This window comes from Diabrotica virgifera, chromosome 5 (assembly GCF_917563875.1).
Source record: "Diabrotica virgifera virgifera chromosome 5, PGI_DIABVI_V3a".
Lineage (NCBI taxonomy): Eukaryota > Metazoa > Arthropoda > Insecta > Coleoptera > Chrysomelidae > Diabrotica > Diabrotica virgifera.
The window spans coordinates 131,299,296-131,325,744 of NC_065447.1; the positions used below are offsets into that span (position 1 = coordinate 131,299,296).

The following is a 26,449-nucleotide window of genomic DNA, read 5'->3' on the forward strand; positions in this document are numbered from 1 at the left end:
TCTGTTTCGGTTTTCTCGATATCCCTGTTCATTTTGTCTACCATTATTTCTGTTTTCTTGATTTGCGAGTGTGGTGTTTCTATTCTGGTATTCTCGATTTCTGTCCTCATTCCATTGCCTATTTCTTTGTTCATAATTTCCTCTTCCGTTGTCTCTATTTTCGTTTTCCCTTCTGGGATTAAATTCTCGTCTTGTATAGTCCCTCCTATTTTGATTTCTATCTCTGTAATCCTGTGTTTCTCGGAGCCTGTAATCTTCTCGCGACCTTCTTGATTTTCTTTCTCTTAAACGTGATTCTCTTATTTGTAGGAATTGGCATAAACTATCTATGTCTTTGTAGTTTTGCAATGTGATATGGTCTTCCAGCGTTTCTTCGAAATGTCTTGCAATTAGTTCGACTAATTGTTCCGATGAGTAATTATATTGTAAATGTTTTGCGTTATAGTAAATTTGTAATGCATATGTCCTTTCTGATATACCCATCCTATCATTGTATTTCCCATTTTGCAATTCCTTGTTAATTTCCAATTGTTGGACTTTTCCCCAGAAATAATTCAAAAACTTTTGTTCAAATTGTTGCCAACTGTCAAATTCTTCTTCTTTGCAATCGAACCATAGGCTTGCTTCATATTTTAGATGGTTTCTGATAGTTTCTTTTGCTGTTTCGAAATTTCCGATGTGCTGTATTTTCTTTTTCAGGCTATTTATGAACGGCACTGGGTGTAATCTTCTTACATCCCCGCCAAACCTTATCTTCACGTCATCTGTGCTATGTATAACCATTTCTCTTCTTTCTCCTACATTTTGTTGAATATTGATTTCCGCAATCTTTCTTTCCACTTCTTCTATGTCTGCTTGAATAGCGTTTTGCAACTTGTTTTCCAAACTTTCCATTTCTTTTTTCTGGCAATTCGTTATCTCCTTTATTTTATTTTGAATTTTCATTTCTTGTTCTTTCATCTCGTTTTTCATTGTTGTCAAACATCCTTTTCATACTTTCCTATGCGTTCCTCCATTTTCTTGTTGTTCTCTTCTATTGCTTGTTTCATTTTTTGTTGTGTTTCATCCATTTTTTGATCCAATTTTTGTTGTGTTTCATCCATTTTTTGTTGTGTTTCATCCATTTTCTGTTGTGTTTCATCCATTTTTTGATCCAATTTTTGTTGTGTTTCATCCATTTTTCGATCCACTTTTCGTTGATTGTCATCCAGTTTTTGTGACTGGAGTTGTATCAGTTGTAATAGTTTATCTATTCCTGATAATTCTTGCTGTTCTGATGCCATAATTGTCGTGTCTAAAATCTCTTCTTGGTCTGAATGTTCTTTTTGTTTTTTGTTGTCTTTGCTTTGGCTTCTTGTCACAGACATTTGTTTTCAAAAAGTACTATCCCCGCCAAATATGAAATTTTACTAGTATGTTACCAAGACGACTTTTTCTCACCCAAATATTATAAATTGTCAATAAATATATCAAATGTAAATATCGTAAAAGTAAATTATTAAATCAGTTATGTAAAATTTGTACCTAAAGAGATCTAAAATTTTATGTTATCAAATGTAAATATCTCACTTTTTACCACAGGCATATAAATCTTCAAATACCGGCTTTACTCTTTCTATCCTTCAAATTTGCCACTAGAAATACTTTTCAATGCCCTCCACGTTGGACGACAGTTGTTGTGATCTTAATTATTGATATGAGATAATATTTTTATATGTCATTTAATTTAATCAATGCTTTAATAATCTAATTAATTTACCAGATCACATATCAATATGTTTTCAATCTCAGGGCTTTTTATAAAATTAATTACTTACATACGTGGCTTCTAAGTATTTCTCAATGGTTCCTAATCGGGATAGGAAAGAAAAGAGTAAAATAATAACACATATGGGTTACAATTGTAATCAAAATATTGTTTATTTTATTTAAATGGCAATCACTGCTTATTATTTGCTATATCTTATTATTCTTAAACATAACATTTACACATGGGAATCTTATTTCCTTTTGGTTTCCAATTGAAAGTTTTTATTAACATTTAACTATTATGATTTATTAGCAACAATTCTATTTAAGTTTGATGAAGCTTTTCTGATATTATTGACTATGTTTCTTCAATTTTAAATGTGGTATTTAATACGAAAAACCCATACATTCATGTCCAAACAAATGAGACTGACCTTTTTCTGGTGAACTGAGAATGTCTTCACACAAAACCCGTTTCCTGCTATCCTTGGCTGCAATCAAAACCTCGTCCTGGCTTCCAGTAATGTTCTCCTCTGAAACTAGCTCGTATAGCTCTCGTTTCCTGCTTCTGTCGTGATGCTGTGTTCTACCTTTTTCGAAACTGCAATCAGCTACCGGGAACTCTTGGCTCAAGGAGGTTCTTTTACTCTCAACCTGGCCTACCTCTCGTTCCGCGATAGATACTCCACACTCACGGAACTACACCGGCTTTCTCACTCTCCGTACACTACCGTCTACTACTCGACTTCACTTCTCGACAGCTCAAAACATTCTGATCTCTATTTGTCATTCATTCCCCTACTTTCTAAATATCCCTTCCAGATTCACAAATCAAACTTCCACCACCCACTCTCATTCGCAGTATTCCTCAAAACCAATTTTTAAACTTTCTAAATATGCTTAATGGATTTCAAAGAAAATAGTTAATTCCCATTCTAAAATTACTTTCTACTATATACAAATTTTAATGACCTATTCTCTATTTCCACTTAGTCTTATTTAGCATCGGCTAATGATCGATCCTTCCGCGAACAACGATAATGACCTATTAACGATTTCACTTGAGTCTTATTTAATCACTTCTTAAAATTAAATATAACAATTTGTTGTATACAGGTTGTTCTAAATTTATATGCCCGTGGTTGAGAAAATTGAAAATATTTTATATTAAATTGAATTCTGTTTATAATTATCAAATTTTAATTTTCATATCAAATAGAAATATAACAATATATATATATATATATATATATATATATATATATATATATATATATATATATATATATATATATATATATGCTTTCTGTTGTTTTCCGGGTTTGACTCCGCGTTGAATAATTTCGGTTTTGAGAAAAACCATTATATATATATATACATATATGAGCAATATTTCTACTTTTCGGTGAATTTTGTGGGGAGGGTCCTCGGATTTTCTTCAAATTTTAGTATGTTATTGGACCTATTGAAAAATGCAGAGACCGAGAGTTACAGACCCCTAGGGGCCTTAGAGCCCTAAATAGGGCCCGTCAAAGACCCAAAAAAGGTCGTTTTTGCCGTATATTTGACAGGCTGTATATCGGCTCCAGGTTAACCGATTTTAACTTGCCAAACGTCATTGTCTTTGTAATTTTAAGTAGTTTTTCCAGTGACAATTCCAAGTCTCTATTCAATAACCCTGATTTTTGGGACCATTTTAAGTAACGCTAAAAATTTCAAAAAATTACTATTTTGAAAAATTTGTCAAAAATCTAATTTTAATCCGATTTTCATTTTCTGGACGACAGCTTAAACGTATTAAAAAGGGCTTTAAAATGATATTTTGTGAGTTAAAATCCGTTCAGTAGAAGTGGAGATAAAACAGATTGGAAATAGACATTTTTGTAAAAATCGTGTTTTTACGCATTCTCAAAGTGCTGGCACCTTTTGGAGTATATATTAAATTGTACAAAAATTTTTTTACAGGTAGTTTTTTGTATAAATAATAACGTTTCATTGGAGATTTTCTTGGCCTGAATGTCTATCTACCTTATATAACCCTCTAAAAATGAGTATTTTGTTACTCAAATGAGACAACTTAACAAACAACTTACGGCTTATTTCTATCAATCAGAAAGCCTGCAGACTTTATCAATCACATATTATAAAAGTAAAGATTAAAACCTTTTATTTAAGGGGTCATACAAACTTCTAGGTGGCCTAGAAGTACAGTTATGATATTTCAAAGTCTTAACTAAACTCAAAGTATCAATTTTGTGAACGCTACTTTTATAGACTAAGAGCCGCTATAGATGAAATTTGATAATTATTTTAAGCACGATAAGAGCCTAAAACTTAAATAGTAGAACCTAAAAAAAAGCTATGGACACTGTGCCGTCACTTTTTAGAGGCACATACGTCGACAGTGGCGCATCAAACTTTCCACTTATGGAGGGGATAAATAAATTAAAAGGTACCTTCCCTTACTCCCAGAATTAATTTTTTTTTATTTTTTAAAGTTATACGTGATTCATAAATAAGACTCAGTGTAATTTCAACCCGCCTCCCCTGTTTCTCTACCCCCACCATCAAAAACTTCATTTCTCGTTTTTTATTTTTTTTAGGTAGGATATAATCCATTTTAAAATTTCAAAAAATTCACACGCATAGTTGTGGCTTTTACACAAAATATGCCTATTTTTATAGACACGTAGGTTGAGTGACATAACCTAAAAAAACTTATTTTGTTATTTTTATAAACTTTTAAACGAAAAACTTTTTTTGGGGATGGCTGTTGGACTATTTTGTTTTAATCTCGTGTATTTTATCAAATGCTATATTTCTAATTTATTTCAGAAGTTTCCGTAAGGTTCTCCATCTTCAAAAATCCAAAAAATTGTTTTTCGATGGGGTTTTTGGGGGTTTCAACGTATTTCTCCAATGTTTAAATATTCTACAAGACACAGTTACTTCAATTTACATATAACTTATAAAAAACAATAATTTAATCTATTTTGAAGTCTATAAAATAGGGAAAATCACCAAAAATCCCCCAAAAAAGTTTTTTTGGATTTTTTGGTGGTGGGGGAAAGGGGATGGGGGTGGCGGGTTAAAATTACACTGAGTTTTATTTTTTAATAACGTAGAACTTTAAAAAATTAACAAAATTGAATTCTGGGAGTAAGGAAGGGTACCTTTTAATTTATTTATCCCGTTCATAAGTGGAAAGTTTGATGCGCCACTGTCGAGGTATGTGCCTCTAAAAAGTGACGGTATAGTGTTCATACGTTTTCTTTTAGGTTCTATTGTTTAGTTATGGCCTCTTATCGTGCCTAAAATAATTAGCAAATTTCACCCATAGCGGCCCTTAGTCTATAAAAGTAGCGTTCACAGAATTGATACTTTGATTTTAGTTAGGACTTTGAAATATCATAACTGTACTTCTAGGCTACCTAGAAGTTTGTGTGAGCCCTCAAATAAAAGGTTTTGATCTCTACTTTTATAATCCGTAATAGATAAAGTCTTCAGGCTCTCCGATTGATAGAAATAGGCCGTAAGTTGTTTGTTAAGTCACCCCATTTGAGTAACAAAATACTCATTTTTAGAGGGTCATATAAGGTAGATAGAGGCCCGGGCCAAGAAAATCTCCAATGTGAAGTTATTATTTATATAAAAAGCTACTTCTAAAAAAATTTTTGTACAATTTAATATATACCCCAAAAGGTGTCAGCACTTTGAAAATGCGTAAAAACGCGATTTTTACAAAAATGTCCATTTTCAATCTGTTGTATCTCCGCTTCTGCTCAACGGATTTTAACTCTTGAAATATTGTTTTGAAGATCTTTTTATTACCTTTAAACTGTCGACCAGAAAAAGAAAATCGGATTAAAATTAGATTTTTAACAAATTTTTAAAAATAGTAATTTTTTGAAATTTTTAGCGTTACTTAAAATGGTCTCAAAAATCAGGGTTATTAATTAGAGACTTGAAATTGTCACTGAGAAAACTACTTAAAATTACAAAGAAAATGATGTTTGGTGAGTTAAAATCGGTTAACTGGGAGTCGATATACGATATAACGAAGACAATTGTAACACTGCATAACAGGATGAACATACATGTCAACGGGACATCTAACCTTATTTATATAGATAAATTGAGCAATTTTATTACCTGCGAATGTAACTATTATCATTTGACGAGGGATCTTCTCAATCACTCCAACTTTTGCCACTTTCCGAAACATTCTCTGAACTTTAAGAACAGAACACTCTGATTTTATAATATTAACAAGAACATTTTCTGTTAGATATAATTATAATTATAATATAATATTATTAATTATAATATTATAAGATCAACTGATCTTATAATACCTTTTTTTTCTGTTAAATGCGAGGGGACATCCGCTATCATTTGATTGTCTTTAAATACCGAATGTTCCACCAATTTATTTGCAATTAAACCTGAATTAACTTCAATTTTAATTCTATTACGTCCAACGCTACTAATTTCTAAGATCGATTTTTCGTATTCCGAAAGTGCTAACAGTTTTTCACAAAGTATCATTGGATGTAGTCTGTCCAAATTTCAAGATTCGTGTTCAACAAAAATTAAGAACGAACCTATATCTCTTGATATAAATCGATTAGTAATGGAGACTGGTTTGGCTGGTCTAGATTATTTGCTGTTGTTTTCAATGAGGTTTTGTTGTTATTATCTGCTGGAAAAACTTGATTCTTGTCCCCTGTTGCAATATTATTCTTCTCAGCTTCTGTAAATCCGTGAAAACCATATTGATCAATATTTACGTTTGGCTCGTATAGACTTTTAAATCAAACACGCCTAGTCACTAAGAGACGACTGTCAAAACATTTCATTTCGACGATGTTATTAAAAAATCATTTTAAAGTAATTTTTCAATACATTAACGAAAATACATCAATATACATAATACTCCGTTTAATACTCCGTTTATGCAATTGAAAAAAAAAGTTATATTTAATAAACAAATTAAGTACCTCACAAACTATTGAATATTTTTCAACAATTTTTTGTTACTTTATATTTGTAACATAACGCAACTTTTTCTGCAAAATAAAATGTTTTATAGTGTTTAGTTATAATGCAAATAATATTTTTTTACAAATTTGTTTTTCAATCTTGATTTACAATTAGTATTGAGAAATTGAAATTTTAATTAAGCTCCCTCCAAAATGGCGTTTGAAAATTGTTATAATTTGTTTATAACTAAATTTAATTTAATAAGTCTTGTATAAAAGATTCTTTCTTCAACTCGGCAGAAAAAATCATAAAAACCTTCATAAAAACAAGAATTACCACAGTAGTTAAGAAATGTAAATTTTGTGCAGAAATGACCCATTTTTCATTATTTAAACAATGATCCCCTCATATGAATAATATCTTTGATCACCTCTTTGAAAATATCTTTTGCTATCACCTAAACTTTGATAAAAATTTATTCCAACCTGTACGGAATTACATTTTGATTTATATGTACTGTAATTTTATTTGATTGGGGTACTAGTTAATAAGCTAACTAGGCAAACAATACTAACAGATGTGGCGATAACTAAAAATAATAATCTGCGTGTTAAATACAACTAAAAGATTTCCAGGTATACAGATCTGGAAGTACAAATAAGAAGGCCGTGGAGAATGGAAAGTATCCAGACGGTACCTTAAAGAGAAAGAACCACAGAAAGAATGCAAAACAGCTGCGTCTTAATGAACATTTTTATAATGCTATGCAGAAAGCGATAGTACTCTCAACATCCAGATGTGTAATAATTTTTTTGGAAGATACTCCGACATACAAAGTTAACCAAGTCTCGATAAATCCTTTTGATACAGTAGATATGGTTCTTTTCATAAGCATTTTTCAGTGCGTCACAGAAAAAAGGTTAGTCCGTGATAAATACACATTTATGACATTTATTCTAACATGACATTTTAGTTAAATCTGACAGTTGTCACCTTTTATTTGCAATTTGGTATGAACACAAATCAATTGCGTTTATTGCATTTATAAAATGGTATTTTCTTTGATTTGTATAGTCTTATAAATTGTACAGATTAAATTTTTTATATATAGAATAATATAATATTATTTAATCTAGTTGTCAATAGCGTTATCTATTGACAACTAGATTAAATGTTATAAATGTCACCGACGAAATGTAATCAGCGACGTGTGTTTTTTTCTGTCACATACAATTTAATGCGTTAGAGAGAAATCGAAAAACTGTGACGCACTGAAAAATGCTCATGAAAAGAACCATATCTGGGATTTTCTCCATGGAGGGAGTGTGAGCCTTATGGGTAAATCTGGATAATAATAGTAATATAAATACATGTTACACATACAATAATCTACATTATGTTACTATACCCTGTTCCACGAACATACGCCTGTCTTGGGTTATCACGACAACGAATATTTTACTGTGCAAATTATGAAGAACGAAAGTAAATAGCAAAATACATTGTTGTTTATTGGAACAATTATTTTCGCACTTCTTATGTTGCACACTAAAATATTCGTTGTCGCGATAATCCAAGACAGGCGTATATTTGTGGAATAGCCCATACTTTCAATTTCATTTAAGTTTTAATATAAAAAAACTAAGTTTTTTAAACCTTTTTTATGTGGACACGCTCGTTATAATCAAGTAAGCAATAACCACATATTTTGTCAAAATTATGTTATTTGATTATGAAATGGTTATGGTTATGATATGTGATATATTTTTAGTAATGTTAATTAAATATTAAATAGTCTTACCTTGAGAGGACCAAGATTACTATCAACTTTGTTAACAGAAGGGGGTGGTGAATCCAAATCAGCAGCAAGAGATACCACTCCTTGCTTGCGGTTGTCTTGTAAAGCACAATTAAGTTCACAGCAGTTTCTCACTGCTTGGTCTTGATGGCATTTGTTTTCATCTTCTACATGTCCTGTTTCCGCGACACCTAAATAATAGTTCCTAATTACATAAGGGGCAAAAATAGCAGCTTAAGAAAGCTAAATAAAAACTGGATGAGAGCGGCGCAGGATACACGGGGTTGGAAACGAGGGGAGGAGGCCTATGTTCAGCAGTGGACCTTTGAGGCTTAATGATGATATAAAATTAAATAGAATTATTATAGAAAATAAAATAAAATAAAATTAAATAAAATTACAGAAAATAAAATAAAATTATATTTAATTAAATTATATAAAATTAACTAACATCCTCAAGATATTCTATGATTGTTCCTATACTATGTGCACGGGCATTATCATGCATTATCACAAAATTATCATTCCCAATGAAGGAAAGGAAACAAGGAAAAACATGCTGTTTGAGGATGTTTCGTAAATACCAGTCAGCATTCATTCGAATATTCAACTCAATAAACTCCGTATGACTCTCCAACTAATGGTACCCATAGCATAATGGAACCGCCACCAAAGCCATTGTGTACAAGATTGCATTCTGCGAAACGTTCCCCAGATATTCTGTATACTCGACCTCGTAAATCTGGCTTCTATAACTGTATCCTCTTTTAATATTTGAAATAACTATACAGTGCTAGTCAAAAGTCCGTACCCCCTCGTATCTTTTGAACGATTATACCTATAATAGTGAAATTTTGAGGAAGTAAATAAACGGACGTAAGCTCATGCCCCGGAATCTTATATGAACAAACTGGGGAATTTCCCCCATCACTTTCACTACCGTCAGCTAATAAAGAGAAATGACAGCCTATCTCGCTCACGAAGACTTTAACCAATCATTTATGTTAACGCCATATCTGAATGTCATAAATAAAATAATCAAACGAGGCTTAACTCGGCAATGTCAATTCTGTCAAAAGTAATGACAGTTAGTGGAAAAAATTTTCCATTAGTTTACAGTTTTTATTTTTTATTGTATTACCTTTAACGATTTGTTCTTAGTAATTTCAATTTAAGTTGGTTCCTTATCCTTCGTTGATAAAGTGTAGTTTTGTTTTAGTTACGAAACGAAAGAACTTTTGTGTTGTGTTAATAAACAAACTGAACATGGTTTATTATTGTTGTGTACCGTTGTGTACAAATCATAGAAAAGTTAGAAAAATGCATAGATAGGTAAATAGTAATTAGTTTATAACTGTTTTATCTGAAACAACAAATAAATACCCGTATCTATATTTAGAAAAACATTGTCATAACTTTTTTTATATCCCTTTTCCTTACTAAATTTGACAGCAAAAATAACATATTTTTGTAACTTGGGAATTCCGAATAATTTATGAGTATTACTTAGATATTATTTAAATAAAATACTTTAACAAGCTTAGTAAGTTCTGGTATTTTATTTTAATAATATAGGTGAGATTATAAGAAGATATTTTAATTAGTAACGAAAGGGCCCGCAAGAGGCGCTGAACGGATGAAATTAATGCTTGTCCATTTAAATTTCCCGCCAAATGGTGATTAGTTAACACTACGGTCGCAAGTGGCGAAAGGAACCAAATTTTTACAGTGAGTTGCCTATCTATCCGGTAATACTATATTATTAATCTATGCGTAAGCTTCTTAACTAGTTATGACAGGTGACATAATAGTGACAGATGACGTTACAGAGCCACTGTGACCGATAATTCTAAATAGGACCTTATGGCAAGTGATACCTCGTTTGAAAGGTATTTAAAATACCTATTCAGTCATACTAATTTTTTTGGGTTTAGGTTGATTTTGATTTTGGTGAATAAATTAAATAAATATAATATTGTAGTTTCGAATTTAATTAATAAAAATTCAAATGTCCGCCTATGGATTTTTTGTCAAAAAAGTTGACGTTATTTAATTCTCTAGTAGTTTTTACGTCAACGTCAACCTGTTTGACAAGTAATCATAGGCGGAATTTCGAATTTTTATTAATTAAATGCGAAACTACAATTTTATATTTATTTCATTTATTCATCAAAATAAGCTTAAACTCAAACAAAATTAGTATGACTGAATAGGTATTTTCAATACCTTTCAAACGAGGTATCACTTGCCATAAGGTCCCATTTAAAATTATCGGCTCTGTATATAGTGGCTCTGTAACGTCATCTGTCACTATTACGTCACCTGTCATGACTAGTTAAGAAGCTTACGTCCGTTTATTTCCTCCCTCCAAATTTCACTATTATAGAAATAACCGTTCAAAAGATACGAGGGGGGGTAAGGACTTTTGACTAGCGCTGTATGTATTTGAAATGCCCTGTTGATGTTCATTCCAGTTAACATGGGCTCATTCAAATTACAATCGTTGGGTTTTGTGTCTCGAGAAAATTCGTGGAACTCTGGCAGGCCGTTTTGGATTTAAACAAACCTCGTATAAGGCTTCTTAAATCTAAACCGTTTTGACACTTAATACATTAACTTGTCTTGATACGTAATTACATTTTGAGACTAGGAGCTGTAAGTGCGCCATTTCGCAAAGATTGAAGTCTGAAATATTGGACATCCCTTGAAGTTGTACATCTTTTTCTTCCTTAACCAGGTCGCCGTTTGTATTCTCCAGTCTCATTGTATCGCTTTACCATACGAGAAACAGTCGATTGATGGATATGCAATTTTCGCGCAATACAAGATAAGCTTCTTGTCTGTAATCCTCAGTGGTAACAATTTTAACACAACCTAATTCGCTTAAATGTTGCGTATCAGCAAGAAAACTGCAGAATCAAACATAAAAATCTCCAACTGACATATTCCATCCCATATTTCTATACCAAGAAACAGAACAAGAATCATTCTAAGTCGCCAAAGCACACTTTGCATACAATATACAATACAATGTTTGTTAGTGTGTGACATTATTGCCTCTTCGGCTATAAAGACTATGTCTAATCATTCTTTTATCTCTAATAAGTAATATGGGTAAAACATTCCAACACAACACACTCAGGAATAAAAAAATGCATAACATTTCAAAAGATGAAAAATAAACATAAAATAATGATTGAAGATAAAATATGCAATATTTTGTCTGTAAATATCGATATTCACTTATATTATTAATACCTTCCACTATCCTATCACTATCCCCATTCAATCCCTCCATCTTAGCGAGTTGCGCCTCAATGTCCAGCATGTTAGGCACTTGGGTCTTTGGAGGTAAAATGTCGGCATGCGGACTTTGACTCGCTTGATTAGGGGATTTTTCGCTGAGGGCGTCCATACTTTCTATCCCGCTATCTTCACCCTGATTGGCTCCCGAATTTGGTGACCGGCTACCACCTACAACTCCTACTACGACAGGTTTATCCCCCAACTCAACTGACTTCCTGTTAGGCATGTTGCATTTGTCTGGTTCTGGAGATTTGTCTTTAATGAGATTGGATTCATGTATCATCTTTACTGCCTGTAAATAGTAAAAAGAATTATTTCGATATTTAACCCTTGGTCTTCGAGCACGTTTAGATTTTTTTTGACAGTTACTTCCCAACGGTACCTTTAAGTACGCCATATTTTTTCGGTCATAATTTTTTAAAATAAGCTACAGCTCCCGGAGCGAACCATGGCCGGTGAGAGAAATCCTGTCTGCGTAAAGTTTAGGTGGCTGTACGACCGACGACAGCGTTTGTCATCGGCCATGGTTCGTTCCGGTAGCTGTAAATATGTTGTTTTTTCCCAATGATCCTTTAGAATACCTACAAATATTATTTTGTATTTAAAACAAAATCGTTTGAATGACATAATATGATGTATTAAGCATCAGCTGATAACTAATAGGCTATTGATTATGTATTATAGAAAGGAATTACAACGTTAACGGGGTTTTATTGTTTAATATAGTCAATGGACCTCTAAATATAAAAAAACCGTGGAGTGCTACCATTTAAAGGGGTGCGTTTTTGAGAAAGGGGTGAATTAGTCCCTAGGCACAGGGCGAATTAGGGTGAGTTCTATGCACTTTTGGTACAAACACGTCTATATGAAAATTGTTCCAGGGTAAATTTACTATTGAAATATCACATGTCAAAGTGAAACATATTTTTTTGCAAAAATATATTCAAAAGAAAAGCAAGAAAACAACACGAAAGATAGCAATTTTGTTTTTTGCCCCATAACTTTTTCCCATGGGGATATAGGTATAGACATTGCTTCACAGAAAAAAAAAACTTCCATCCTTCTTCTCTAAAATGATGTTTGGTAGAAGTCTCTATAATTTATAGTTTCCAAAATATGATTTTTTAAACTTCGCTACTAACAGCGATTTTGACCCATTTTCCTTGTTATTTCGCAAACATTGTTCTGTAACTTTTTTCTACGCAGATTTAGGTATATGCAATGGTACATTTAGTAGGAAGAAAAGTTAATTAGCTTTAAAATGGTCTAGTGTAGAAGGATTTATGACTATTTTTAAGCAAGATATGGTTTTTGAAATTTGTATACTTTTGATAATTTTTGATATATTTTTCTATTATTTTTAAACTTCTCATTATAACTTTTTTTATTGTATATTTAGGTATATACATTATGCAATGAAAAATAAAGCCTATTTTTTTACTTTAAAATGTTGTATTGTAAAAAGTTCTAGGACTATTTTTAAACAAGATATGCGTTCTCAAAATGTGACACATACACATGCCACAGGCCCCACTAAGCTGGAACCATATGGAAACTTTTTTATTCTTAACTTTATGAAAAAAAAAATATTCTTTATAAAATGCTCTGCATAATCTAAAACCTGAGATGCAATCATCAGATATAAAATTTTATCAATACATAGTGTACGAGGTGTATTAAAAAATATGAATTTCGCTCAAGAGTGAAGTACCTTTATATTTCACAATATCGAAAAGAGTTATTAAGAAAAGTTATTTGGAATTAAAAATTATGTTATAATATGCAACTATATTCTTCTAATTGAAAAGTATAAAAAATTTTAAAATTTGTCTCAAATTACGGATACCCTTGGATATCCTACGGATATCTTGTTTAAAAATAGCCCTAGAAGTTTTTGCAATACACCATTTTAAAGTAAAGAAAATAAGCTTTTTTTATTGCACAATGTATATACCTAAATGTATAAGAAAAAAGTCATAATAAGAAATTTAAACAATAATCATAAAAAATATAAAAAATCATTAAAAGTATAAAACCTTGAAAAAGCATAACTTGCTTAAAAATAGTCGCACAACCTTATACAATAGATTATTATAAAGGTAATTGACTTCTATTTCAACTAAATGTACCATTACATATACCTAGAAATGCGTAGAAAAAAGTTACAGAACAATGTTTGGGAAATAATGGGGGAAATGGCTCTAAAAATGCTGTGAGTGGAGAACTTTGAAAAATTATATTTCGGAAAATATAAATCCTAGTGACTTCTACTAAACGTCATTTTAAAGAGAAAGGACTGAAGTTATTTTTCTCTGAAGCAATACCTATACCTATATCCCTGAGGAAAAAATGTATGGGGCAAAAAACAAAATTGCTTTCTTTGGTGTTTTTTCTTGATTTTCTTTTGAATTTATTTTTGTAAAAAAAATATTGTTGACTCTAAAATGTGATATTTCGATAGTAAATTTAACCTGGAATAATTTTCCTGTAGGCGTGTTTGTACCAAAAGTGCATAGAATCACCCTAATTCACCCTGAGCCTAGGGACTAATTCGCCCCTTTCTCAAAAATGCACCTATTTAAATGGTAGCACTCCGCGGTTTTTTAAAATATAGAGGTCCATTGACTAGATGAGATAATAAAATCCCATTAACGTTGTAGTTCCTTTTAGCTCTCTTATTTTGAACATAATCAATAGCCTATAAGAGAAATGATATTTAACAGAAAATTCTCAAATTAGTTCTACTTCAATACTTAGGAATCTTAGCAATTTTAGAGTTTGTAACATCAAATAAATACAAATTCTAAGATTAAGAGTATTGGCTCAATTTATATCCAATAGTAATGCTATATAAGGATATTTAATTTTGGGTTCTGTTGCAGTTATGGAATTGTTCAACATTACTACGTGCCTGATGATGGTGTCAGACTTGTATGATGTTTTTTAAGAGCTCCAGAATCGGGTTTTCTTTCCGAAACAATCTCAGAAGGCTACGGCGCATCCGACCGTTGCCATTGATAAATTGAATCTCTTTAAATACTAATATCACGTGCTATGGTAATTACAGAGTCCCCTTTCTCAAGTAACGTTGAAGCACGAACTTTCTGTTCAAGTACGTCATCACCTGTCCCCTCAAATGCTAAACAGCCTCAGTTGGCTTTATACAAGTATGTAGTAAATGTGAAACTTCTTGACAAACTGAAGTAAAAACTATGGGGCGAAAGAAACTCACACATTTCTTCAACATTACTTGAGAAAGGGGACTCTTTAATTACCATAGCATGTGATATTAGTGTTTCGAGAGATTTAATTTATCAATTGCAACGGTCGGGATGCGCCGTAGCCTTCTGAGACTGTTCCTTAAAGAAAACCTGGTTCTGGAGCTCTTAAAAAACATCATCTAAGTCTGACACCATCATCAGGCATGTAGTAATGTTGAACCCTTCCATAACTGCAACAGAACCCAAAAAAAATATCCTAATATAGTATTAATTTGTAAAATTAAAATAATAATTATCCTGATTTATGCGTTTTATTCACTTTGTAAAGATTTTTTTTGCCGGTACTCTAATATCAAATTTGCCCGAATGTACCAATGACATACAATATTTATATTTACGTCGTTGACAAATTTCTGACCTAGAAATTACAATTGTCATTTTACCATATTATGATCGATTATTTTTGTGTCAAATTATCTTTACTCGCCTCATTGATTGGTTATCTATTTAGAGTATTGTAATCGCCAACCAATTATACATCTATAAATAGAAATCCGTTTTAATATGCAAATACCCGTCAAGGAATACATCATTTTCTAAGTTCAATGTATAATAATCACAGGTCCGTTTTTTTCTGTCACTTCCAACTGTAATGCGTTAGAGAGAATTCAATAATCTATGACGCACTGAAAAAAGGGATTGGGACGGGCTATATTATATTATTGTTTTAATACAGTTCAAATAAAATATCCAACAATTTGAATCAAAATCAAATCGAGAAACTAAAGTAACATAATGTACTGTGTAGACGGTTTATATTTTAACCCATTTCACTACAATAACCACAAATATTACATAACCTTCTATAGAACAACATGGGTTTGACATTTATATTACAAATAGTTATCCCACTCTTAAAGACAAAAGAAACAGTGTAGCCGATAGCTGCTGTGGCAAATACATACAGTGAGGAGGTTTCTCGAGAATGTGCGATCCTGGCGATAAATACCGAATTTTTAAATTATAATTTTTTGGCATATTTATCATACTAGTGACGTCATCCATCTGGGCGTGATGACGTAATCGATGATTTTTTAAATGATAATAGGGGTCATGTGACAGCTCATTTTAAAGGTTATTCAATTATCTATTCACTAATATAAACATTAACATAATTATTTATACAGGGTAGCCAAAATTTTTTTTAATTAAAATAATTGAGACAAAAAGTGGAATGAAGAATGTATGTAATTTATCTAATGCAAATACATTTTACAGCTCTCAGAAAACAGAAAAAAATGTTAATTTGAAAAATAAACATTGTTTTTCGCTTAAATTAAATGTTCAAACTGCTAAGAAGCAGGAGGTGGCAGATTTAATATTAAATTTAAGCGAAAAACAATATTTATTTATCAAATAAACATTTTTTTCCTGTTTTCGGACAACAGTAAAATGTATTTCGAATTAAATAAATTATATACATTCTAGCCAGGAATCCCAGGCCTATTTTCACCATTTACTACTAATAACCTAATTTTTCGTGAATAGCTTCCTTACAACAATAATTAGTCCTGTCGCCAGGGGGGGTACAACGGCCTCCTTAATTCAGATGGACTTACTCAAGTTTTTTTTATGTATTTTGACCCGTAGAACACGAATTTTTTGGGTAACAGTTGATCCAGATGTCGATAAGATTGTTAGAAACAAAGAACTTGAGGAATTGCATAACAGCGATTTCTAGCAAAAAAAAATATTTTTGTATTTTTTGGGTCATTCTAAGCAAATAATGTTCTTACAAGTTTTTTCGTAGGATGCACAATTTTCGAGATAAACGCGGTTGAACTTTCAAAAAATCAAAAAATTGCAATTTTTGAACCCGAATAACTTTTGATTAAAAAAGAAAATAGCAATTCTGTTTACCGCATTTGAAAGTTCAAGCCAAATTATATCGGTTTTGATTACTTGCATTGCCAAAAATATATTTTTTTATTGTTAAATTAAGCTATAAACACATAGTGTTTCCCGTGAAAATACATGCGGTTCAACGCATGCTACGTAGAAATAGACTCGCTTGTACTTGTACCTACTCTACCTACTCGTTCGATTTTAAATGAGAGATCATTGAAAACATCACTCAAACACTATGTGTTTATAGCTTTGATCAACAATAAAAAATAATTTTTAGCAATGCTAATAATCAAAACCGATATAATTTGACTTGAATTTTCAAATACGATAAGCAGAATTGCTATTTTCTTTTTTAATCAAAAGTTATTTGGGTTCAAAAATTGCAATTTTTCGATTTTTTTAAAGTTTAACCGCGTTGATCTCGAAAACTGAGCATCCTACGAAAAAACTTGTAAGTACATTTTTTGCTTAGAATGACTCAAAAAATACAAAAAAATGTTTTGTTTTGCGAGAAATCGCTGTTATGCAATTCCTCAAGTTCTTTGTTTATAACAATCTTACCGACATCCGGATCAACTGTTACCCAAAAAATTCGTGTTCTACGGGTCAAAATACATAAAAAAAACTTGGGTTAGTCCATCTGAATAAGGAGGCCGTTGTACCTCCCCTGGCGACAGGACTAAATCGTATGTGGTAGATAACAAAGATAGCAGGGATAGTCCAGTCGAGTTAGACGAATAACAGGCCTAACCTTGCATGCCGAGCTGCCCCAAATTTTATTTTTCTAATCTTTAGGGAGGGTCAATAGTAGTGCAAATTTAAAATCTCGACTGAATTCCGCCGTTGAGTTAGCCGTTATTTTGATTTTAAACGGGAACCGTTTTTGCTCAATATCTCCGCCATTTTATACTTCTCGACAAAAAGTATGAGAACTAATATTGTTGAAAATGTGATTGTCTATAAAATTTCTTTAATTACAATTTTTTTCGTGTGGTCGGTATTTTCAGAGTTATGGTGAAAAATAGTAACAGTTAGAGCATAATTATTGAATTATTTCGTTTATTATTGATTCTTGTCGGACTAACAATACATACATAATGTTTTTTGTAGGACATTGTTTTATTTGGTTGAAAAATACACTAACCTATCAAGTGATACCTTTGTCCTACTATTACTAATAAAAAAAATGGTCTTGTGGTATTAACAACTTTTGAAAGTAGGACCAGGACAACGTACCACACAATTTGTAGGAAAATGTTAAACATATATTTTTCATCCTAGCCCAGTCGGGATAGCATTTGACCTTGCATGCCGAGCTGCCCTTTTTGTATAGGTACATTTTTGTCGTAAAATGAATAATAAACGAAATAATTCAATAATTCTGCTCTCTTCTTCTTCTTGTTCAGGTACCGAGTCCGTATTCAGACGTTGGCCGTCATAAATAATTCCGAAATAATTCTTCTACCGTGGAACCACGCCATTGTCTAATATTACGTAACCATGAAAGTTTCTTTCGATCAATCCATCTCTTTCCCTCCACTTTTCCCTGTATTATAAGGCGAAGTAGATGTATTTAGGTCCTCTAATTACATGGCCGAAGTATTCTGTTTTCTCCTTTTTATGATGCTTATGAGCAGACGTTCTGAATTTATCATTTGGAGAACATCTTCATTGGAAGTGTGCGAAACTCACGATATCTTTAGGATTCGTCGATAGCACCACAATTCGAATGCTTCTAATTTATTTATCATTGTGGTTTTTAACGTCCATGTCTCACAACCGCTCTAACTGTCCATACTCTAACTGTCATTATTTTCCCCCATAACTCTGAAAATATCGACCGCACGAAAAAAATTGTAATGAAAGAAATTATAGAAAATTTACATTTTCAACAATTTTAGTTCTCATACTTTTTGTCGAGAAGTTGAAAATGTCGGATAATATTGAGCAAAAACGGTTCCCGTTTAAAATCAAAATGACGGCTAACGCAACGGCGGAATTCAGTCGAGATTTTAAATTTACACTAATATTGACCCTCCCTAAAGATTAGAAAAATAAAATTTGGGGCAGAGCGGCATGTAAGGTTAGGCCTGTTATTCGTCTAACCCGACTGGACTATCCCTGCTATTTTTGTTATCTACCACATACGGAACTTGTTGTGAGGAAAAAAGTTCGTCAAAATGAAGCTACTCACGAAAAATTAGCTTGTTAGTAGTAAACGTTGAAAATAGGCCTCTGAGATCCCTGATTATTCTTCTTTCTGTCTCAATTAATTTAATTTAAAAAAATTTTGGGTTCCCTGTATAAATAATTATGTTAATGTTTATATTAGTGAATATAGCATTGAATAACTTTTCGAATTAGCTATCAAACGACCCCTATTATTATATAAAAAAAATCATCGATTACGTCATCACGCACAGATAGACGACGTTACTAGTATGATATATATGCCAAAAAGTTATAATTTAAAAATAAAAATCGACCTGATCCGGGATTTATCTCCAGAGTCGCCCATTCTCGAGAAAATGAATTTATTCCAACTCAAACGTTCTCACTGTATATGTTTTTTATTTGGCAACAGCGTTTTCCTAATATTCAAACCCGTTACCGAAAGGCTCTGTTCTATCAGACTCAAAGGACAACTACACAGTACACAACTATTCCTTAGTTGCTGCCCATGCACCGACAGAAGAAAAGGAAGAGCATGTAAAAGATAACTTCTATTGGAAACTAAAGGAACTGACAAATAATCTCCCCAAAGAGGACATGCATAGTATCTTAGGAGATTTCAATGCAAAGATTGGGAAGGAAGCAGCGTACAAACCAACAATAGGTAACCATAGTCTTCACGATAATGGAACAAGGTTAAGAGACTTTGCAGCGTTCCACAACCTACTAATAAAATAAACAATATTCGAACACAAGAAAATACACGAAGAAACATGGGTCACCAACGACGGCGTCACAAGAAATCAGATCGATCATGTTCTAGTAGATGCCAGGAGGGGTAGGAACTGCCTAGACGTAAGAAGCCTACGAGGAGCTGATGGAGACACGGATCATTTTCTGGTAAAAACGAAGATATAGCGTCCCAAAAAATCAACAAGAATATACCAACTTCTTCTTCTTAAGGTGCCGAGACCGCTTGTCGATCGTTGGCTCTCATGTTGCCCAGCATATTAACAATCATTGTCTTATTTACAGCCGCACGAAATAGTTCAGTGCTAGTTTTCCCAAACCATTGGCGTAGGTTTTTAAGCCAAGAAGTTGTACGGCGGCCCACACTTCTTTTTCCCATTATTTTACCTTGCATGACAAGGTGAAGTATGTCATATTTTTCTGGGTGACGCATTATATGACCAAAGTATTCCAATTTGCGCCTTTTAACCGTGTTCACTACTTCGCAACTTTTATTCAAACGTTTCAAAACCCTTTCGTTTGTGACTCTTTCTACCCAACTGATCTTCAGGATACGGCGGTAGACCCACATTTCAAATGCTTCTAGGTTTTTTAAAAGCGATTCTGTCAGTGTCCATGCTTCGACCCCGTAAAGTAGTACTGGGAATATATAACATCGGACCATTCTTATGCGAAGTTCCAAATTTAGATCATGACTGCACAGGATTTTCTTAAATTTCATAAGACTTGTTCTTGCTTTGGCAATTCTACTTTTAATATACCAACACCATTATGAAATACCGAAGTTCTCCGTGATAATGAGACAGGACAGATATTTCAAAAGGCTATAGAAATAGTTCTAACACAGACAGAGGACTATATCAACATTGATTCAGCTTGGAAAAATATAAAATTAGCTCTGACAAGCGTATCAGATGAAATACTAGGACACAAAAGAAAACAACAAAAAAATGGTTCGATGATGATTGCCTGAAATCCATTACAGAAAGAAATATGGCTAGAAGGAACATGCTAAAAAACCCCCCGCACAACAACAATGAATCGTATAAACAGAGAAGGACAGAGACAAGAAAACTAATGAAAAGGAAGAAAAGGGAGTATCACGAAGAAATAATCAGAGATATAGAAGAAAAAGGAAAGAACAAACGAGCAAGACAGTTCTTCAAAGAAGTTTCAGAGATCAAGACCGGGCCAAGCAAGAACAGGAAACTTCCTCCAAAACGACAGCGGGCAGCTTATCACTGATAACAAGGAAATCCTAAAAACCTGGAAGGAATACTTCTATCAACTATTAAAGGACCAATCTAGCAGAAATACATCAAATATAGAAATACATACAGCTGAAAAAGAAGACCAATACCCGACATACGAAGAAGTAACACAGGCAATTAAAAAACTTAAAAATAATAAGGCACTATGTAGCGATGGTATACCCGCAGAGTGCTTAAAACATGGAGAAGCGTTTTACAGTTCTATATACAAGCTAATTCAAGACATTTGGCGAGAAGAAACAATGCCAGATGAATGGAATCATCTGGCATCAATGGATCAATGGGTTATTGTACCAATCCATAAAAAAGGTAACAAAAAGCAATGTACTAACTACCGGGCAATAACACTCCTAAACACCACCTACAAAATCCCTGCAAACGTCCTGTTAGAAAGAACCATAACATACACAGAAGAAATCGTTGGGGATTATCAATGCGGATTTAGACCGGGCCGCTCTACTATTGACCAGATATTCACAATAAAACAGATAATCGAAAAATGTTGGGAGTTTGATGGTGAGCTTCATCAAATGTTCATAGATTTTAAACAAGCATTTGATAGAGTATGCAGGGCTAGACTGTGAACAGCGATGCAGAAACCTGGCTTTCCAAAAAAAAGTAGTCAGGTTGATACGGATGTATATGGAACGGTTACGATGTAAGGTGAGAGTTGGACAACAGTACTCGGAGATATTCGAAATAAACAATGGACTAAAACAGGGAAATGCACTTTCCCCACAACTCTTCAACTTAGCTCTGGAACACATAATCAGAAGTGCAAGAATTGAAAAACCGACTACAGTATTTCATCGAAAAGGGCCAAACTTACTATTGGCATTTGCAGACGATAGTTATCTATTTAATAGGAAACACCCGATTAAGGATGAAGGAGACTTTCTTGAGGTTCGAGAAGGAAGCAAAGAAAATGGGGCTCCTAATCAATGAAAATAAGACGAAATATATGTATACGAGCCGCAATAATCAAAGCAGAGACAGAATCGGTCAGAACATCACCATTGATGACTTTAACTTTGAGCGCGTTAGAAAATTTAAGTATCTTGGAACAATAACTGAAGACAATGACGGATCACAAGAAATAAACAATAGGATACAGGCCGGCGTCAGATGTCTTTTTGCCCTCCAAAACCTTATAAAATCGAAACAACTAACAAGACGTACGAAGATACAAGTGTATAAAACAATCATACGACCCGTTGTGAACGGGTCGTATGATTGTATGAAAAGAAATAAAGGTCAGAAGACTGCAATGAACAGGGCACCTCAGAAGACATTCTGACCAAACAGTGGGAGGCTGGCTCCCAAACAGGCTGGTGTGGGAGGAAGTCCCAACTGGAAGAAGACCACGCGGACGCCCTCGACTCCGGTGGCGAGACAATATAACAGGAGACCTGAAAGCTAGCTGCTTGGAGAAATGGATAGAGGTTGCTTAAAACAGAGAACAGTTGAGGCATGTTGTCGAGTCGGCTAAAACCCACGAAGGGTTGTAACGCCACGGAGTAAGTAAACATCGTTTGCCTGCCAAACTTGACAGTAATTTGTTGAATTTGTTTGCCGTCATGTTTGTACCAGAGGGACATGATGTCCTGGGGTGTAAAGCTAGTTCGCGGTCGTAGTAGAATACTACACGTGCACCCTGGGTAATGCTAAATGAACTAGCACATTACAGCCAGACAATCTCTAGATCTCCTGGCAAGAACACACTACAATAATAAGATATGCCTCAAACCGACAACTTAAAAGGACCTTCTCAGGACCAAGCAACAAAACGACTCGGGCTAAGCATCCGAATCTGCCATTTAAATAGAGAAGGTATTAGTAGAAGTAAATGTATGTACCTTCAAAAAATACTCATTGAAAATAATATCGACGTTAGGGTGGTTCGAAAAAAACTTTTTTTCTTATTTCAGATCGCTATAGTGCGCAAAAGTTGCCATTGGTATAGACTTGAAAAAAGCACTAATTATTATTTTTTTATTAATTTGTCTTCCGGTCGCGCAATGCCATCGAAATTAGCAAAAATTGTGAAAAACCTTAATTTTTCATATTTTTTTTTAAACAGGCCAGGTGGTTTTAATTGCGTTCCTATACCATGAATTAACTACTAAAAGTATGTAAAATCAATATAAATGCACTTATTATACATTTGTTTCATATCTTCCGGTCGCGCAACATAATACAAAATGAGTAAAATAAGTAGCTTTTGCAAAATTTCAAAGTTTAACTGTTTAGTACAATTTAATCATACGACTTTTAGAGATGCTATAGTTTAATTCAATTACAATAATATATTTAAAATCCAAGCATATAAGATACATTTTGATATTCAAGTGGAATTCGGTCGCGCAGCTTCGTCAAAAACAGCAGACTACCGAGAGGCGAGGCAAAAGTGACGAATGCCAGCGAAGCTCGCGCAGTCACAAATAGAGATACATGTGGGAAGACCTCTACAATGGAGTATTTGTCTTCTCCATTACAACGAACTGCCATTCCGCCACCTTTTCCAACACTTAGATGGAGATACAACAGGCACTATAGGATATCCGGACCGATTGGAAAGGCCCTACCTGATTGTGAAAGACTACCAGTTGTTGTTGATTTTAAACGTTGGCATCGCTGAGCGGTGCAATATTGTGGTTCTAATATAGCCGTCTCTGGAACTGTGTCCACACTTTACTTGAAGCTTCGCTCAGTAGCTTAACGCATCTTTCAACTGCCTGTGTATGGCATGGCAAAGTATCTATACTCATAACAGGCTTGAATTCATTCCTCACATACTGTTTTATCTCTTCATTAGTCAATGTTCTTAGCAGTAGAGGGGAGTCAGGGTACTGGTGTTCCATTTGATAATTTCGTAATATTATTTAGCTTCAAAGTTAAAGTTTGGTGGTTTAAAGATTCCGATAGAGTCACTTTCAGATATTGCTTGCTTTTCCTTAATGATACACCTAAATCCCAGCTCTCGTATATGGTTTCTGTCATCAGTTACCATGGCCAAAAGTAAATTTTCGGGATGGGCAAAGTAAGCATTCCGTTGTAAAACGGGATCAACAACTTGAAGAAGCTCTTCTGGTAAGTACCTTGAAGATTCAATGATTTTGTAATCATGTCTAGGCCCATCTGTGAATTTGTGGTTTATTTTTGTGGAAAACCACATAGGCATATTATATAACATTTGAGAATGAATGTGACAATCTCTCTCAGATTTTCAGAAGGGTTGGACACACTGATGTAGAAACGCAAAACTCGGTTTGCAGTAGTAAGCCATCTTGAATGTGACATTGGGCTAGGATCACGTACCCAATACAAAGTCTTCTGAACAATGTCCTGACTTGATGACTTCTGATATCTCAAGCAAGTACAATTATTGGTGCTTGCTAAGAATACGCTTGTCAACTTTTGGAATCTCACAATCAATAGGATTAAAATCAATAAGTGGTAGTCTTTCACAATCAGGTAGGGCCTTTCCAATTGGTCCAGAATATCCTATTGGGCCTGTTGTATTTTCATCTAAGTGATGGAAAAGGTGGTGGAATGGCAGTTCGTTGTAATGGAGAAGGCAAATACTCCATTGTATAGGTATTCCCACATGTATCTTTATTTTTGGCAGCGCGCGCTTCGCTGGCATTCGTCACTTTCGCCTCGCCTCTCGGTAGTCTGCTGTTTTTGACGAAGCTGCGCGACCGAATTCCACTTGAATATCAAAATTTATCTTATATGCTTGGATTTTAAATACATTATTGTAATTGAATTAAACTATACCATCTCTAAAAGTCGTATGATTAAATTGTACCAAATAGTCAAACTTTGAAATTTTGCAAAAACTACTAATTTTACTCATTTTGTATTATGTTGCGCAACCGGAAGATATGAAACAAATGTATAATAAGTGCATTTATATTGATTTTACATACTTTTAGTAGTTAATTCATGGTATAGGAACGCAATTAAAACCTCCTGGCCTGTTTAAAAAAAATATGAAAAATTAAGGTTTTTCACAATTTTTGCTAACTTCGATGGCATTGCGCGACCGGAAGACAAATTAATAAAAAAATAATAATTAGTGCTTTTTCAAGTCTATACCAATGGCAACCTTTGCGCACTATAGCGATCTGAAATAAACAAAAAAGTTTTTTTCGAACCACCCTAATCGACGTGGTCGCAATTCAGGAAACCCATGTAGAAAACGAGGAACAAATTCTCGCTAGAGGAAGAATTCATGGCCATGATTTATTGGGTCTAACTTAGCATCCAGCTTATGGAGTAGCAACCTATGTTCGAAACAAAAAAGAAAATGCACACATATGTTCTATATCAGACATAAATAATATTCATACGGTTACCATACAAATTGGCGAAATTACTGTCAGCAATATTTATAAACCCCCGGCAGTCCTGTGGCCTCCTGTTTGACGCTAAAGATAAGGGAACTTTTCGATCTGCAGCCTGGAGGCGAGAATACAACCCAGACCTATGCTTTGTTTCCACAAACGAAAACAATCAACCCCTGGCAGCTTCCCGTACAGTACTCCCAAATTTTCCACATAGCCAACATAGACCAGTTGTAATAGAAGTTGGCATCAAAATACCAATAATAACACCTTTCCCTCGATATAGGTGGAACTTTAAAAAAGCAGACTGGGCGACTTTTACTGCGAGAACAAATGTCTGGGATGGATAACCCCAACACGTGCAAACTATATGAGATTTGTTGGCACGGTTATCTCTACAGTGAAGAAAATTATATCCAGAGGATATCGGAAAGACTATGTCCCAGGATGGGATGAAAAATGTGAGAAATTGTATAAAGAATAGAACGAAAGCCAAGACCGAGAAATTACGGACGAACTACTGCACAGTTTGAATGCAGCCAGACGACAAAAATGGATGGAAACTGTGGAAAAACTAGACTTTAGTAAATCAAGCAGAAAAGCATGGTCCATACTTAGAAAACTTGGTAGTAGTAGACACTCAATTACAAAGTACCAATAGTTCCCAACAGAGTGGCCTCCCACATTGTAGTAACCTCAAGGGCACCTAGAGATCGTGACCACACCAGCAAAGTAAAACAAGAATTAAAAATACTGAAGTCTGCATGCCCGCCTACATCTGAATACTCTGACGAGTTTACTCCAGAAGAAATTACCTCAGCAATATCAGAAATTAAGTCTGAAAAGGCACCCAGCTCTGATAAAATATATTCAAAATTTTTCTCCACTGTGGCAAATATGCTAGGAAATGGCTGGCTGATTTCTACACAGATATGCTAAAAT

At 33.6% G+C, this 26,449-nt stretch overlaps 1 protein-coding gene across 10 annotated transcripts in view; it reads right to left on the minus strand.

The window, feature by feature from the left end:
• The window catches only part of LOC114343065 (uncharacterized), a 618,263-nt gene that overhangs the window by 94,825 nt on the left and 496,989 nt on the right, over window positions 1-26,449 (minus strand). For all 10 annotated transcript variants that reach the window (XM_050651573.1, XM_050651571.1, XM_050651566.1 and 7 more), the window contains 2 exons: window positions 11,789-12,128; window positions 8,534-8,721 (listed from right to left, as the gene is read on the minus strand). In XM_050651573.1, coding sequence (XP_050507530.1) covers window positions 8,534-8,721; window positions 11,789-12,128 — 528 coding nt within the window. The remainder of the gene's footprint in view (window positions 1-8,533; window positions 8,722-11,788; window positions 12,129-26,449) is intronic.